Source organism: Mixophyes fleayi, chromosome 10 (genome assembly GCF_038048845.1).
Source record: "Mixophyes fleayi isolate aMixFle1 chromosome 10, aMixFle1.hap1, whole genome shotgun sequence".
Taxonomy (NCBI): domain Eukaryota; kingdom Metazoa; phylum Chordata; class Amphibia; order Anura; family Limnodynastidae; genus Mixophyes; species Mixophyes fleayi.
Window position 1 is genome coordinate 40402342 of NC_134411.1, and position 14659 is coordinate 40417000.

The 14659-nt window shown below is 43.0% G+C and overlaps 1 protein-coding gene across 3 annotated transcripts in view; it reads left to right on the forward strand.

The window, feature by feature from the left end:
• The window catches only part of SCUBE2 (signal peptide, CUB domain and EGF like domain containing 2), a 57489-nt gene that overhangs the window by 20540 nt on the left and 22290 nt on the right, over window positions 1-14659 (forward strand). For 2 of the 3 annotated variants that reach the window (XM_075188518.1, XM_075188519.1), the window contains exons 6-16: window positions 1115-1231; window positions 1704-1778; window positions 2049-2165; window positions 3308-3430; window positions 4962-5078; window positions 7710-7832; window positions 9094-9210; window positions 10263-10334; window positions 11402-11506; window positions 12506-12646; window positions 12916-13119. In XM_075188518.1, the coding sequence (XP_075044619.1) occupies window positions 1115-1231; window positions 1704-1778; window positions 2049-2165; window positions 3308-3430; window positions 4962-5078; window positions 7710-7832; window positions 9094-9210; window positions 10263-10334; window positions 11402-11506; window positions 12506-12646; window positions 12916-13119 (1311 nt within the window). The remainder of the gene's footprint in view (window positions 1-1114; window positions 1232-1703; window positions 1779-2048; window positions 2166-3307; window positions 3431-4961; window positions 5079-7709; window positions 7833-9093; window positions 9211-10262; window positions 10335-11401; window positions 11507-12505; window positions 12647-12915; window positions 13120-14659) is intronic. The other variant, XM_075188521.1, reaches the window with a different exon arrangement.

Consider the following 14659-nt stretch of genomic DNA (forward strand, 5'->3'; position numbering starts at 1 on the left):
TGCAGGTTTGAAATAGTGGAGATGTTGCCTATAGCAACCAATCAGATTCTAGCTGTCATTTTATAGAATGCACTAAATAAATGACAGCTAGAATCTGATTGGTTGCTATAGGCAACATCTCCACTTTTTCAAACCTGCAGTTTAGTAAATCTAGCACCCGGTGAGCAGGAAATATCTGTCTCATCAGATCCCCTAACAGCAAACACGTCCCCTAATAAGGGACAATAGCTGAACCCACTCGGTCCCACCAATTACCTGCCCACGGCACGCCCCTTCCTGGAGGACTGAAGTTACCCCTCTTTACCTGGAGAGCCCTATTTTTGGGGGCACTGTCACCTTTCTGGGTACCTTGATGTAATATATATTAATGGAATGATAGATTTGCGAATCTGCATTTGAGATATGACTGATTAATACTTTACAATGTAGATTGGGTGCAGCACAAGTATAACGGGGGTATACTAGGACGCAGCACAAGTATAACGGGGGTATACTAGGACCACAATGATTTGTACAAGTGTTACACTGACCGTAGGACAGTCATGCAATGAGACGGTGTCTGGAGTCACTTCAGAAGGGCGTCATATCCTTCAAAGAAACTCTTTAAATGGGTCTATTTATAGAGAAGTGTCCTGAATCCTGGAGTCTGTAGAGTTATATCTTCTGGTATATTGTAAATCTGTTCTACATATAACACTGTATAGTTACATGTAATGGGACATATTCAATGCCCGGGATTTAAGAAATAGGAAAGATTTATAGATAACAAAAAAAATATAAAGAAACAAAACTGTTTTCTGCATTTGCAAATTAAAACGTATAATGTAAAAAAAACGTTCTTGTCTGTTCGTGGATCATCCTACTCCATAAAAATGATACATAAAGCGCTACGGAATATGCTGGCGCTATATAAATAAATGATGATGATGATGATAATGCAACATTTTGTAAAGTGCGTCTGACGGTGAAATATCCATGAGAGGAGCCACTTATCTAATCACACCCCCGATTTATAACATTTAGTTACTTGTTATATATTTGCTCAGCAAAGTGTTTTATCAGTGTCTCTATCTGTAACAATACTTGTAAGATCTGTCTGTGGTTCTCTCGTCAGTGACCTGTAATCATGGAAACGGAGGCTGCCAGCATACGTGTAATGAAACTGATACTGGACCGGTTTGCGTGTGTCACCCGAAGTACACGCTGCAGACGGACGCCAAGACTTGTGTTGGTCAGTGTGAATATTACTATTAGTACGACATATATTACACAGGAATATTGTAACTTTTTTCTTAACTTTAAGACTTTAGAAACGAGCCACATTTAATTGTAAATATAAAATAAAACCCATTTTGGGGTGTGTCGGATACTGCGAGCTGGGAGCGGCCCCACGACCCCCCCTGAGCCCTGTTCATGAATCTTTTCTCACTGCTTTACGGGATTAAAAAGTCTTCACTTAAATACGTTATTTGCAGAGTTCACTCGCTGTAAGTCAGGCCTGTTCAACCTGCGGGCCTCCAGGTGTTGTGAAACTACAAGCCCCAGCATGCTTTGCCAGTAGACAACCAGTTGAAAGCTGGAAGGGCATGCTGGGACTTGTAGTTTCACAACACCTGGAGGGCCGCAGGTTGGACAGGCCTGCTGTAAGTGAACGTTTTAGTTGCTCCAGAATGACCCAAGCGCTGGTCTCTTTTACTCACCAGAGAAAGAGGAACCTGACAGCAATTCTACCTCCGTGGCCGAGATGGACAAGAGGGTGAAACGCAGACTGGTGATGGGTAAGAGGGGATCAGTGTACGGACCACCAGGGACCAGCCCAAATATTCAATCTGGAGAGTTAGGGGTCAGTATATTGGAGACACCAGGTTGAAGGGGGAAATGATGATAAATGATGGATTGTCCGGTGATTATATAATATAATCATTATCCGGTAAAGGTTGTACTGACCCTGTAGGTGTAGCCGGTCAGCGCAGCTATATATACCGTGTGTTATGTCACGCTGATACATAGTAACATTAATGATAATCACCCGTGACTCTCTCTTCTAGAAACGTGCGCTGTGAATAACGGTGGGTGCGACCGCACATGCCGGGACACGTCGACGGGCGTACGCTGCAGCTGCCCTGTGGGATTCACGCTGCAGTTTGATGGCAAGACTTGTAAAGGTGGGATACGCGTCAATTAGGGCTGGGATCGGCGGTGAGCTGCCGGCAGTCTTCATGTAAATGTAAAGTTTTGGCTTCTAAACAGAGGTGCGTGAGCCAAGGTGAGGCGGATACGTCCAGGGGAGGATGAGTTATAGAGACGGGTTTGGCAGTAATTACAGTTCTAGGGAAGTCCTGGAAGGTCTGTTACACCGTCTGCTGCTAAGATAAACTACTTATAACCACAGCTTAGATCCACTTTATTGTTCTATAAAGAGTCAGGAAACCTTCAGCCCTTCAGCATCAGTTTTTTTTCTTATATAGCTTCATTTTTTTTTTACATCACTATTTGGTCAACTTAAAATTAAATTTTGGTTATAAATGCCAATCAAACAGCACCACCTAGTGGCCAAATGACCAGGCAAAATGGTAGTTTTTATTTTTTTGCTTTACTTAGCAAAACGATTTAGCGAATTGTGCCGGTAAACTTAGCAATGCAATAATTCATCTGGTGTCCGATGTGACCCCCCCCCCCACTTCTCTGGACCCCCCACCATTACTGTAGCACTGACTGCTGGGAGAGGAGAGAGGTGATATCGCTGCTGGGCTTTATCCCTCCTAATTGTGAGGTGCCGGAGGTTGGTTGGGGTACATGAGGGAATGTTCACAGGGCTACAAACCCTTTCATTTATATAGAAAGTCACAGGTGAATTTGTCAGGAGACGGATATACCCCGGGTGAAGTGTAGGTCTCTGAATATATATACAGGGTGATTCAAAAGTCGCAGTACACCCTTTTATTTCAAAAACTCTACAGGAAATTGGGAAACCTGAATACTCCAGTAAGGTATGGGTGACGTGGTCTATCTTTTTTGGTATGAACCAAACATGGGCGCTATCTTGAAATCGGCCAATCGGCCCAATTCCTGTAGAGTTTTTGAAATAAAAGGGTGTACTGCGACTTTTGAATCACCCTGTATATACTTGTATGTTTATATGTGTGTGTGTATATATATATATCTATATATTGCAATAGGCACAAAACACTTTCAGGAAATGAAACCTAGGGAGACCCACCACACGTCTGGCCCTTGAGCCATGTGCAGACCCCCCCTCCAGGGAAAGCTCTTGTCAGGAAACATGACTGATTTGTCCCTATTTCAGATGTTGATGAGTGCCAGAGCAGCAACGGAGGATGTGACCATTTCTGCAGGAACACGGTCGGGAGCTTCGACTGCAGCTGCCGGTCTGGGTACAAGTTACTCACAGACGAGAGATCCTGTCAAGGTACCGGCGCTAATTACTGACAGGCAGGATGGATGAAGTCTGGTCCCCAATCCAGATAACCCCTTCATTGCTGGGTGGGCGGTGTCTGAACGAAGGAAACCATATCTGCAGCAGGGAAATCATTATAGGAACATAATGGCAGTCTCAAATCATCTTCCCTTCCTGTCGCTTCTACACGGTGGAGGCAGCCATTTTGTGACTTCATGCCTACTGTGCCTCCAGGATGTCATTAGTTCCTGCTGATTCTGGGCTTAGCCCACAAAATGGCAGCTTTCACTGTGTGTGTGTTGAAGAAGCTTTAAAGGATGAGGCATTAGGTAAGCCTGGTCCAACCTGCGGCTCTCCAGGTGTTGTGAGACTACAAGTCCCAGCATGCTTTGCCAGTAGATAGCCAGCCAATACCTGGCAGGGCATGCTGGGACTTGTAGTTTCCGAACACCTGGAGAGCCGCAGCTTGGCCAGGCCTGACCTTGGTCTTGTGAATTATTAGTTCTCTGAATACATGGCATAGTAAAGGTTTGGAGACATGTAAATGTGAGTACAGGAACGTGTCCCAGTTCTGTACACATTGGACCCTGTCTGTGAATATAATCCACATAATAGTAATATAATGGGGAAATAACCCTGTATAGTAAGGCCTGTGTATTATATGGTGGAGCTTCTCTATCTTGCATCACTCTGGGTCAGTACAGAAGCCGCTGGATAGAGATAATTCCTCTCGGAGCTGTGTACAGATTACGGGGCTTGTATACATGCTAATGGCCGGATTTTATAAATAAATAAATAACGTGATATGTTTTGCTATTTAAGTTTCTTCCCTACTATTTATCACTAGGGGGTAAATGTATGAAGCTCCGCATTCTTCAACACCTGCGAGTTCGGCGTCTTCAGCGCTTAAATTTAAAGCGGCGCTGCCTTGTAAAGGGAAACTTCCCTTTACAAGGCAGCGCCGCTTTAAATTTAAGCACTGAAGACGCCGAACTCGCGGGTGTTGAAGAACCCGGAGCTTCATACATTTACCCCTAGGTCTTTGGTTATTGCTTAGGTCATGTGGGACGTGTTTTCTGCTATTTATTATCCAAGGGGAGGAAATACTCCATTACACTTTACATCTTATGCAATCTGCAGCGAAGCTCCAGGAATAGACTGACGATTGTATTTCATTTTATTGTTAAAATTGGGACATTCTCCAAATCGTGCAGATAATAGAATTTTCTGGCAGCAATCACCAGACATACAGGAACTTCTGCCTGTCAGCGTGTACCCGTGTGCTCCCAGTCTGATAGCCATAAGCCATACAGAACATGTGTGTGTCATACGTGTTCATTACGTGCACACACCAAGCGGCCCTTTGCAAGCTGAATCTATATGTGTGTGTGTATGTATATTTATATATATATATATATATATATATATATAAAACAATGCAGCTATCAGATCGCTAGTTGTCATCAATATTGCTTTGTCTCCTTATAACGAATGTATTGGCTACTTGGCTAATGAGTGATTAACGTCATTTTGTTAATTTCAGATGTCGACGAATGCTCCTTTGAACGAACATGTGACCACACCTGTATTAATTACCCAGGATCCTTTGCCTGCACATGTGACAAGGGTTACACGCTCTACGGAATAACGCATTGTGGAGGTAAGTACATCCTGCGCTAGAGTGGGAGAGGCAAGATTGTAGGTTTTAATAGCTTCCTCTATATTTTTTAGAGAATTATTGTGTATATTTTATATATTATTGTATTGTATTATTGTATTGATACAATCAGGAAAACAAGTGTTCTCTCAGTCCTGGCTTTTTGCCTCTGCTGGAACTCGAACAGCAGCACAGAGTGTCTGCAGCGTATGTGGGGGCCGGCTGATGAACTCAGTGAGTGATGTCACAAAAGGGGTGGAGTTAAATCCCTGCATTCAAATTGTGATTAGGTTCAATGAACTTGAGTGATTTCAACATTATTTCTCAGACGTTTATTACAAGCTGCAGATTCAGCACCGTACAGAGGAATCAGACTTATATCTGCTTCAGTTACTACGTAGTCATTTAGCTGCAGTGCTCGGGGCTTTATAATTGTAATTACCAGACAATTATAGCAGTAAATGACCAGTCTCGTTAGCAAGTCCCAGTGGCTTCCTGTAAACAGCTTGACGAGTTTCTGGATAAACGTGGAGTATTTATACCTGACGCTGGGGATATGCTACAATGGTTGTATTATAGTAGAGTGAGTTGAACATTCACCACTGGTGACAGATTTTCTCCTCTCTGACCCCATCTATGGCTGCGATCTCTGCAGAACCTCGTGTACAGACGGGTGACGTCAGCAGCCGGGTCCCACTGAATACCAAGCGAATATATTTACATTTTAGCTCCAAATAAGTAACAAATAATAAGATATATCCCCAAGTACCTCCAGCTCTGTCTGTATCACACCCACGGTTATAAATGTAACAACATAATTGTAGCAATAGACAAACTCTGTGGTGACAGCATAATGTAAACAGCAACAATTTTGCAAATTACTATATTATTAAGTGGTGAAAATAACACCAGTTTAGGAGTATTTCTGATTTCCAAATGTAAGATGTGTTGGAGAGTATATCAGTATGTACCCGTCAGGGGGTAGATGGGACAGAGCAATGTTCTGCGGATCTCTAGAGAGGTCAGTAATGTAATAATCTGCAGAATATATCAGTATGTATCTGTCAGGGGGTAGATGGGACAGAGCAATGTTCTGCGGATCTCTAGAGAGGTCAGTAATATAATCTGCAGAATATATCACTATGTATCTGTCAGGGGGTAGATGGGACAGAGCAATGTTCTGCGGATCTCTAGAGAGGTCAGTAATGTAATAATCTGCAGAATATATCAGTATGTATCTGTCAGGGGGTAGATGGGACAGAGCAATGTTCTGCGGATCTCTAGAGAGGTCAGTAATGTAATAATCTGCAGAATATATCACTATGTAATTAACAAGCTATTTGATGATATGTGCATTAGGTTACACAATGGTTGTGAGATGTCCATTATGTATATACACAATGTTTATCTACCATAGTGGACACTATAATTGTTTTGGTTGTTGTTGCTTCAGTTTGAAATAATAATCTTAGACAGATTTGCATAAATTAAATATGATTGTTCCACATTGAACACACGTAAAAGACTGAATTATATTTAACAAAGCCCTTAAAACACAAAAAGAAAAAGTGTAATTCAATACAAATTTGTCTTGTTTGATACAAGGGGTTAAACCCTCGGTAATCGCACCCTCTTCAGAAATAAAGTGTTGACGTGACCGCATTGTAGACTTTTGTGGTGCAGCGTCCGACCACCGTGGAATCATAAAATGCCAAAAATACAGTCTCTAAATGCCAAGTGGTTTCTTTTGGTAGCAATTTATTCAGCCAGTCGTCCACTAGCTGGAAAATCTTGTTCTATGTGAAAGTGTCGATTGTTGAGGGACGGACGTGGAGGGAACTGTCCGTGTCTGAGCAGTTCACACTTAGTAAGAGCCGAAAATATTCAGTGAACTTTCTCCCAAACCTGAGCAGTCTGGAAACTTGGCGCAGTCTGTATTCAATGTAAGATAAGTCACTGAGCTTAAAGGGGAAACATCATTTATATGTGACAGGGGCAGTGACATGATGTGAGGAGGGGAATGGAGGCAGCAGGAAGCCACCGACTCAGAGTTATATAGTGGAAGGAGCAGGGTACCCAGCAGCACAGAGTATATCAGGAGATGAGTGATGTGTCAGTGAGGACAGGGCTGTATGTGACAGGGGCAGTGACATGATGTGAGGAGGGGAATGGAGGCAGCAGGAATCCACGGACTGAGAGATATATAGTGGAAGGAGCCGGGTCCCCCAGCAGCACAGAGTATATCAGGAGATGAGTGATGTGTCAGTGAGGACAGGGCTGTATGTGACAGGGGCAGTGACATGATGTGAGGAGGGGAATGGAGGCAGCAGGAATCCACGGACTGAGAGATATATAGTGGAAGGAACCGGGTCCCCCAGCAGCACAGAGTATATCAGGAGATGAGTGATGTGTCAGTGAGGACAGGGCTGCATGTGACAGGGGCAGTGACATGATGTAAGGAGGGGAATGGAGGAGGCAGGAAGCCACAGACTGAGAGTTATGTAGTGGAAGGAGCAGGGTACCCAGCAGCACAGAGTATATCAGGAGATGAGTCAGAGTCTATCTCTACATTACATCTTGTCTGAATCCGCCCGCACTTTGGGAAACACTCCTGGTCTTATCTCTGTTTTCCAGACACCAATGAATGTAGCATCAACAACGGGGGCTGTGAACACTCCTGTGTGAATACGATGGGTGATTACTACTGTCAGTGTCTTCCCCGCTTCAAGTTACACTGGAACCGCAAGGACTGTGTGGGTAAGATGCCTCCACCCCTCCCAGAGACGTCTCAACCTGGATATAAGTCCATCCTCACATTCCCCGTCCATGTGATATGATAGAATAGTAACTCAGCATGAATATCCACCCACATATGTCGCCTCATGTTACAAACATTGAAATAATTTTTTTTTTTACATGAAAAAAAAAAACAGGAGATACTTCATGTTTGCAATCTGTCTCTTCACCCTGTGAATGTTCTGCATGTCTGCATGTATGTGATATCTGTGTTAATGTTGGTCTGTGTTCCATGTTCACCATCGGTTCCTTTCTTGCACTGCATGCTGGGATTGTGCACCTAAAGCTGCCATTTTGTGTTAGAGATTTTTTATAAAGAAACAAATTTCTCCAGATAAAATTCCTCAGGTCGGACTGGGACGAAGTAGAAAAAGCTTTGTATGAGGCAGCTGTGACCTTTAGGGCTGATTTGCTGCCCTGCGCCTCGTTCTCCGAGGCCAGATACTAACAAAGACTTCATACATGAGAATACATAGGACGTTCACAAGCTCCCAACAAGCTGAAAAGGAAACCGTCCCACACAAAGTGCGACACAGAAAGTCCTGCATCCCGACATTGGGGGAAGTTTACAATATTAACTGGAATCTTGTGTTCTAGCTGCATTCAGTGTCCCAGTGACGTCCCTCGTTGTAAATTAAAATATCACAACACAATCACCCCTGAACCTATCCCCTAGTTCTCACTGCTTGCCCTTTCACTGACGTTAATTACACAATGATTAAACATTGAACAGTTCCATAATGTATGTGTCTGCTGTGATACTGCACAGAGAAGGTAAGGAAATGATTCTCCTCTCTCTGCTCTTTATATAAGGACTATGAAGGACATGTCTGTAACTGGTGCACGTGGAGAAGCTACTGTAACTTATAGCAACCAAACATTTCCTCCCCTTTTATAATGTAGTAACAATCTAACTCGTTACTATGGAGACCCCACCTGGGCGCCATTTCTCACTATTGTCTCCGCAGCGCATATTACATAGAAACAGTAACAATCAGGGTTAATCCCACCCACAGCGCTTACGGTGTTGTCAGAAGGAAGACAGTCTGATGTGGAACAACAAGTCCCAGCATGTCCTATGCATCATAATGTCGTTTTGTGGGTCATGTTATTATGTTTGGACACTAGAGGTACAGTCCTGGCCCCCGAAAATGACCCCAGGCCAGGGGACCCCTATAGGAAAATGTCACCAATATGCTCCCATGTGTTTTATCTTGTTTAGAGGTAGAGAGCCTCGTCTCAGACCCCGAGCCCCCCAAAGCCTTTCTGCAGTGTGTTAAGAATGGTGGAAGTGAGCGGTGTTTCATAAACTGCCGGTCCCGCATCTACTCCTCTCCCGGTGAGTACACCGTCGTGTCTGCAGTGTGTGGTGGTCCTACAGGTCTTCAGGCCTCATCCAATGTTCTGTGAGTTCTGGAGAATATTCAGGAGACTTATTGTGATTGTAGAATCACTGGGAGAAGAAACCACCAATCAGACGCTTGTTATCATTGTCTCCCTGGCACTAAGCAGATAAGAGCTGGATACTGATTGGTTGCTGGGGATTCTGAAGTGTTGCATTCTGCCTGGATACAGAGGGGATTTTTGCATCAGCTGTTTCCAGACATTGAAAACAGAAAGATAAAATGTGCCAACAGCACTCATTTATTTCTCTGCATTTCTTCAGCACCAGTGGGTTTAAATAAATCGAAGGGAAAAAAATGCAAAACAGATTGGGGGGGCGGAAAAGAAAGCGGAAAAATCTCCCTTGTGTCTGGGTTCTTTAGGGCACATTGAAAGGGTGACTTGGAATAATTATTTCAATTAACATATATTATTAGGTGCTACAATTTACTCCTGATGCTTGAAATAGGACTTTTGTAAGAAATCACCTATTTATAATAAAAAATAGCTTTGTGTTCATTTAATAACATTGTAGTTAGGTGCAAAATTACTGATCTTCTTTAGTAATATATGTAACCACGGATACAAATGGACTACATTGTTTCCATGGTTACAAATGTTGACAGCTGATGTCTGTCACATGGCAGCAACAGTGTGTGTCTGAGTTTTCAACAGGTAATTTCATACAGAAGTCCTCCTTCCAGTATTAGGAGTTATTCCACTATGTTGTAGTTCCCAGCATAATATTTTTTATTACTTTTTAATAAAATGGTGCAAATACAACGCTTGTGCTGTAACCCATGGAAACCAGTAGGATGTCAGCTGTTATTAGACACTGATAAAAACTCACAACTGGTTGCTATGGGATACAGCACATAATTGCTCTTTGAACCATGTTATGAAATAAACTCCCTGGGAGGTCTCAGGTAGGTATCATTGTGGGTTCTATAGTAAGTACCATTCCATTTAAATCTCCATCTACAAAACTGTAATCTGTTTTATTCTTAGGGCTGCAGGATTCCTACACCATCACTTGCGGGAAAATGAAACGTCCCCGAGCCAACGAATCCCTCAGCTCAGGTAACTGGACGCCCCCGTGATCTTGTCTTATTCAATAGCACTTTATATAGCATTTAATACTATTATGTAACATGTGTATTGTGTTATGTATACACTGCAAATCATAACAATAAAAGCAAAGCTTAAAAATATTGTATCTCAGACAAAATAGTTTATGTCTTTGTTAAAGACTCCCCCCCCCCCCCCCCCCCTCTCCCCAAAACAGCCGTTTTGTCAGCCGGTAATTGGACATCGGCTTTGTTTATGGAGAGTGTTAGAACATTGATAAAACCCTCAGCAGATAATTGCTCTGAGATTACGATATTGACTTTTATCTCTGAGTTGTTGGTTTTACCTTAATTACCACATTTCAGATACTTATCTCTCGCTTCCCCCGAGACGTAGCCGCGACTTGTCATACTTAACCTCCTACGCCGTTCTGCATCAGACGCAAGATACTTATAAATATGAAATAAGGATTAAACGTATCAGAGCCGGGGACATGTTTGATGTTGTTGTTGAGATACTATATGGAACACAGAACTTCAGTGATAGGAAAATGTTTCCTCTTGATGTTTTGAGGTCTATTTCAACTGTGTCTGTAAATCATTTTGGATGAGGGTTAAATCTTTACATCTGTGATACGGGAGCTGTCAAGTATCACAGATACATATACAACGCCCCAAGCTATTGCTGTGTGGGAGGGTTATCGCACCTTAATGTGTTTGACAGGAGAGTTCTGGGAAAAGTTAATGGGAAAGAGAAAGCCAATAATGGAACTTTACTGAATGGTGGGCTCTGCATGAAGCTTTATTATCACCATCACCGAAACTAGGGTAACTCCTAATATTTATAATAGATAAATATAACAGGAAACTATTTGATTAGAGACCATTTAAAAGATTCCAGTGGAACGGCGCCCCCCGGTGGTGACATTTTCAGGGTAAATGCTGGAAAACTTGAACAATAAATGTTTTTAACCAAACATCTTTCTTGTGTTTAACAAACAGAAACATTCATATAATAACGAGTTTTCCAAAATAATTAATCTCGGTGTAATTGTCATTTTTTTTGTTTTCCCTCCTCAGATATTTCCACGATAAGAACCAGCGTTGCGTTTAAACTGAACGACGGGACTTGTCGAATGAAGAGGACGGATCTGTACCATGGTCTCGCCCACATCAAGTTATCAGGTATGAACTCGCCCCGGGACTGTACGACGCATCACCCTGAAGAAAATAATTAGGATTTGGGGCGAAACTGTGGTTTTAACGGCAGATTTTGTAGTAACGTGAAACAATTCTCAGCCTATACGTTCACTACTGACATCACTGAGGCGCGAGGCTTGGAGTGCCTCATTCTTTAGTTATGTCAATAGTACCTAGTGAGATTATACACGCTGTATTGTCAGACATGTTATTTTATCTTATAATATGGTGTTTAGTGTTGTGTGATACATTCATGTAACAGTTTTACTGCAGTTGGCTATTTGGCTTAGAAGCGATAGGGGGCGTGCCCTCGCCCCAAAATGGGTGTGGTTTGGACGGCTTGGGGGTATATTTTAAACTAACCCTAACCCTAACCCAGCACAGGTACGTGTCCAATTTGGCCATACATGTAGCTGGTTAAAGGATGAGATTTGACTGCTGGTATCACCACTGGGATTGGCTAATATAGTCAGACGATGACCCCCCCCTCATGTTTTCCTAAATAAATCCCTGTTATCTTTTTGATTGTTAGAAGAAAAAGTTGGCAACAAAAATAAAAAGTAAGGAAGTGAAGACAGCTCAGGACTGATTCATATTTGCAGTTAGAATGTTCGGAAGCCGCTCAGACATTAAAACCTGTTTATATCGTTAAACGTACTTAGTAACAAGAAATAACATTTTAATGACACATATTATTATAGACTACACATAACCCTACACTTTCCTGGGCTAAAATCAGACATAAAAACACTGTAATGAGCAGGATATAAGAACGTAAACATCTATTTCAGAGACACTCGAGCGAGATCTGAAAGTCTTGTCTGTAATAAGAGGGGGTGTAAGAACAGATGGGGTGTTAAATTGTTACGTTGTATCCAGATTCTTTTATCAGCGGTTGAGCCATGCAGGGAGTGTGATTACCGAAATGTGGAATAACCGATCCCACGCCTGCGGCTTCTCTTTCATCTCCTCTTTTCCGCACAGAGAAACAGACCCTGGTCTATGAAAGCTTTTCCTACGTAAATATAACGTGCAAGAAGCGGGCGAGCGGACGTAAGACAGCTGCGAAGGAGACCTTTGTAACCGTACAGTTTGAGCTTGAAGCTAACCAGAAGGAGGTGACAGGTTGGTTTTGCGGAGTCAGATACAAATTCTGAATACTGAACACGACGCTGCTTCTCTCTTTGACCGTTTCTGCTTCTCTGTCTTGCAAAAAAGTATCTCCTGTTTTGTTACATTTGTGTTTTGAGTGGAAAGGTGATGGGTGATGATTACTAGGCGATAAGACCAGGTTAGCGAGAGCCCAGTGTTCTAAACAGAACTTGTGCCACCCACAATGCATTGCAGGCGTGCCCTGGTGTTTTAGAACCATTATTTTTCTCTCGCCCGTTCAGAGTCCTGCAGTTTCAGCTGCGTGCGGAGGAAGGTGGAGAAGAGGCTGCGTAAGACCATCAGGACCCTGCGCAAGGCTATCAGCAAGGAGCACTTCCACGTCCGTCTGTCAGGAAAGGATTTCGAGGTGTCTAAGAAAACTCCCAGGACCGCGGACCTCCAGGATTCGTGTGGAACCGGACAAGTACGTGTGGACAGCAGATGTGGTAAGCAAGAGATCGGCCGAGGTAGCAGCAGGCGGTGACAACTGGAGCACAGATAACGGTATAATAACGTTGCTGTAACCTATAGCAACCAATCGGAAGTTAATGTTATTCTCTAAACTACACTAGAAGTATAGAACCTGATTGGTTGCTATTAGTTACAGCACCTGTTCTTGCAGCGTTGCCTGTGCACCAGTTTCGTCAGGGAATAGAATGAGCAAATTGTGACAATAAAATGAAAACTCCTTTCGGTCATACAGAGACGGAAATTGTATTTCTGCAACACCAGACGCACCGATCTCTATTCCACCAGGATTCTGTTATTGTCCCTGGGTCGGTCGCTGTTGATGGCTCATATGTGAATTATAGTTTTCATACATCCAAACTTGCATTATTACTCTTTCTGGCATCGCTGTGCCCATAATAGCGTCAGTAAAAGTGGCGTAAGTAACCGGAATAACCGAGCTCCAGCAAGAAACTATGTCCAGGAACAGAGTTTTCTTTGGAATTCCTAGTTTATCAGTACAAGGTGAAATATATCAATGTGCCGGTAGCTGAAACAGGGCGATGCTCTGCAGATCTCTATGGTTATTCTGCAGATTATTACTACAGACAGTAAAGGGGGCACTCTGAGTCAGGTATCCGCCATCTTGTAGCAGTTACATTTAGAGGAGACTTTGCTCAGGAAGTGATGAGTACAAAGGGAAATTGTCTGATCACGTCCTGGATGTGTGTGAATGTCCTGAGTACCTTGTATTCCGCCATCATTTCCACTTAGCGGATCACGTCCTCATTGTAACTTCCAGCCCCAGCCATTGAACAAGGAGAAAGCACACGCTAGTCCTTACTGAGACCAGTTTATCCAGCCCTGGGCAGTCTTTGACACGCTGAGACTTGTAGTTCCACAACTGTTAGACAGCAGCAGGCTGCCTCTCATTTAGCCTCGTCCGGTCCATATGTGAAATCATTTTATTCACCCAGCAGAAAGGTTAACCCTCTCCTGCCTGACACTAATTTGCTGGTCTGTCCTACAGACTGCACTCTATGGTCGGCCACCACAAGCCGAGACGCCTTCACAAACACCAGTCTAGAACCACTGGTGGGTCGGTATCGGTCCCGTGATGCTGAAGGAATTATTTCTTAATTTGAAGTTACCAACAAACAGCCCAAACTGTTAGTTTTAGACCCGTGAACTTCATTGGAATTTTGCAGTTTCTTTGGTCAAATTTAACCGTGGATTTTAAACAAAACAGCACTGATAACAAGGACACAGTTTTGTAAATACAACGTTAAGTTCTCTGCAGCTAACACTGACTTTGTTCGATATCTGATTTTGCTGACATCTGTTTCTTCTTACTGACGTGTGGGGAATTGACGACTTTTTTCCCCCGGCTGTGTTCAGTCATTTGCTTCTTGCTCGGGTCCATTCCTTTGTTTCATCTCTACTTTCGTTACAGGATGGAAATATACTCACCCTTAATGACGGGTGATATCCGTCATAAACTGATATTAAGCATTTAGATGAAGTTTTGTACTTTCCAGT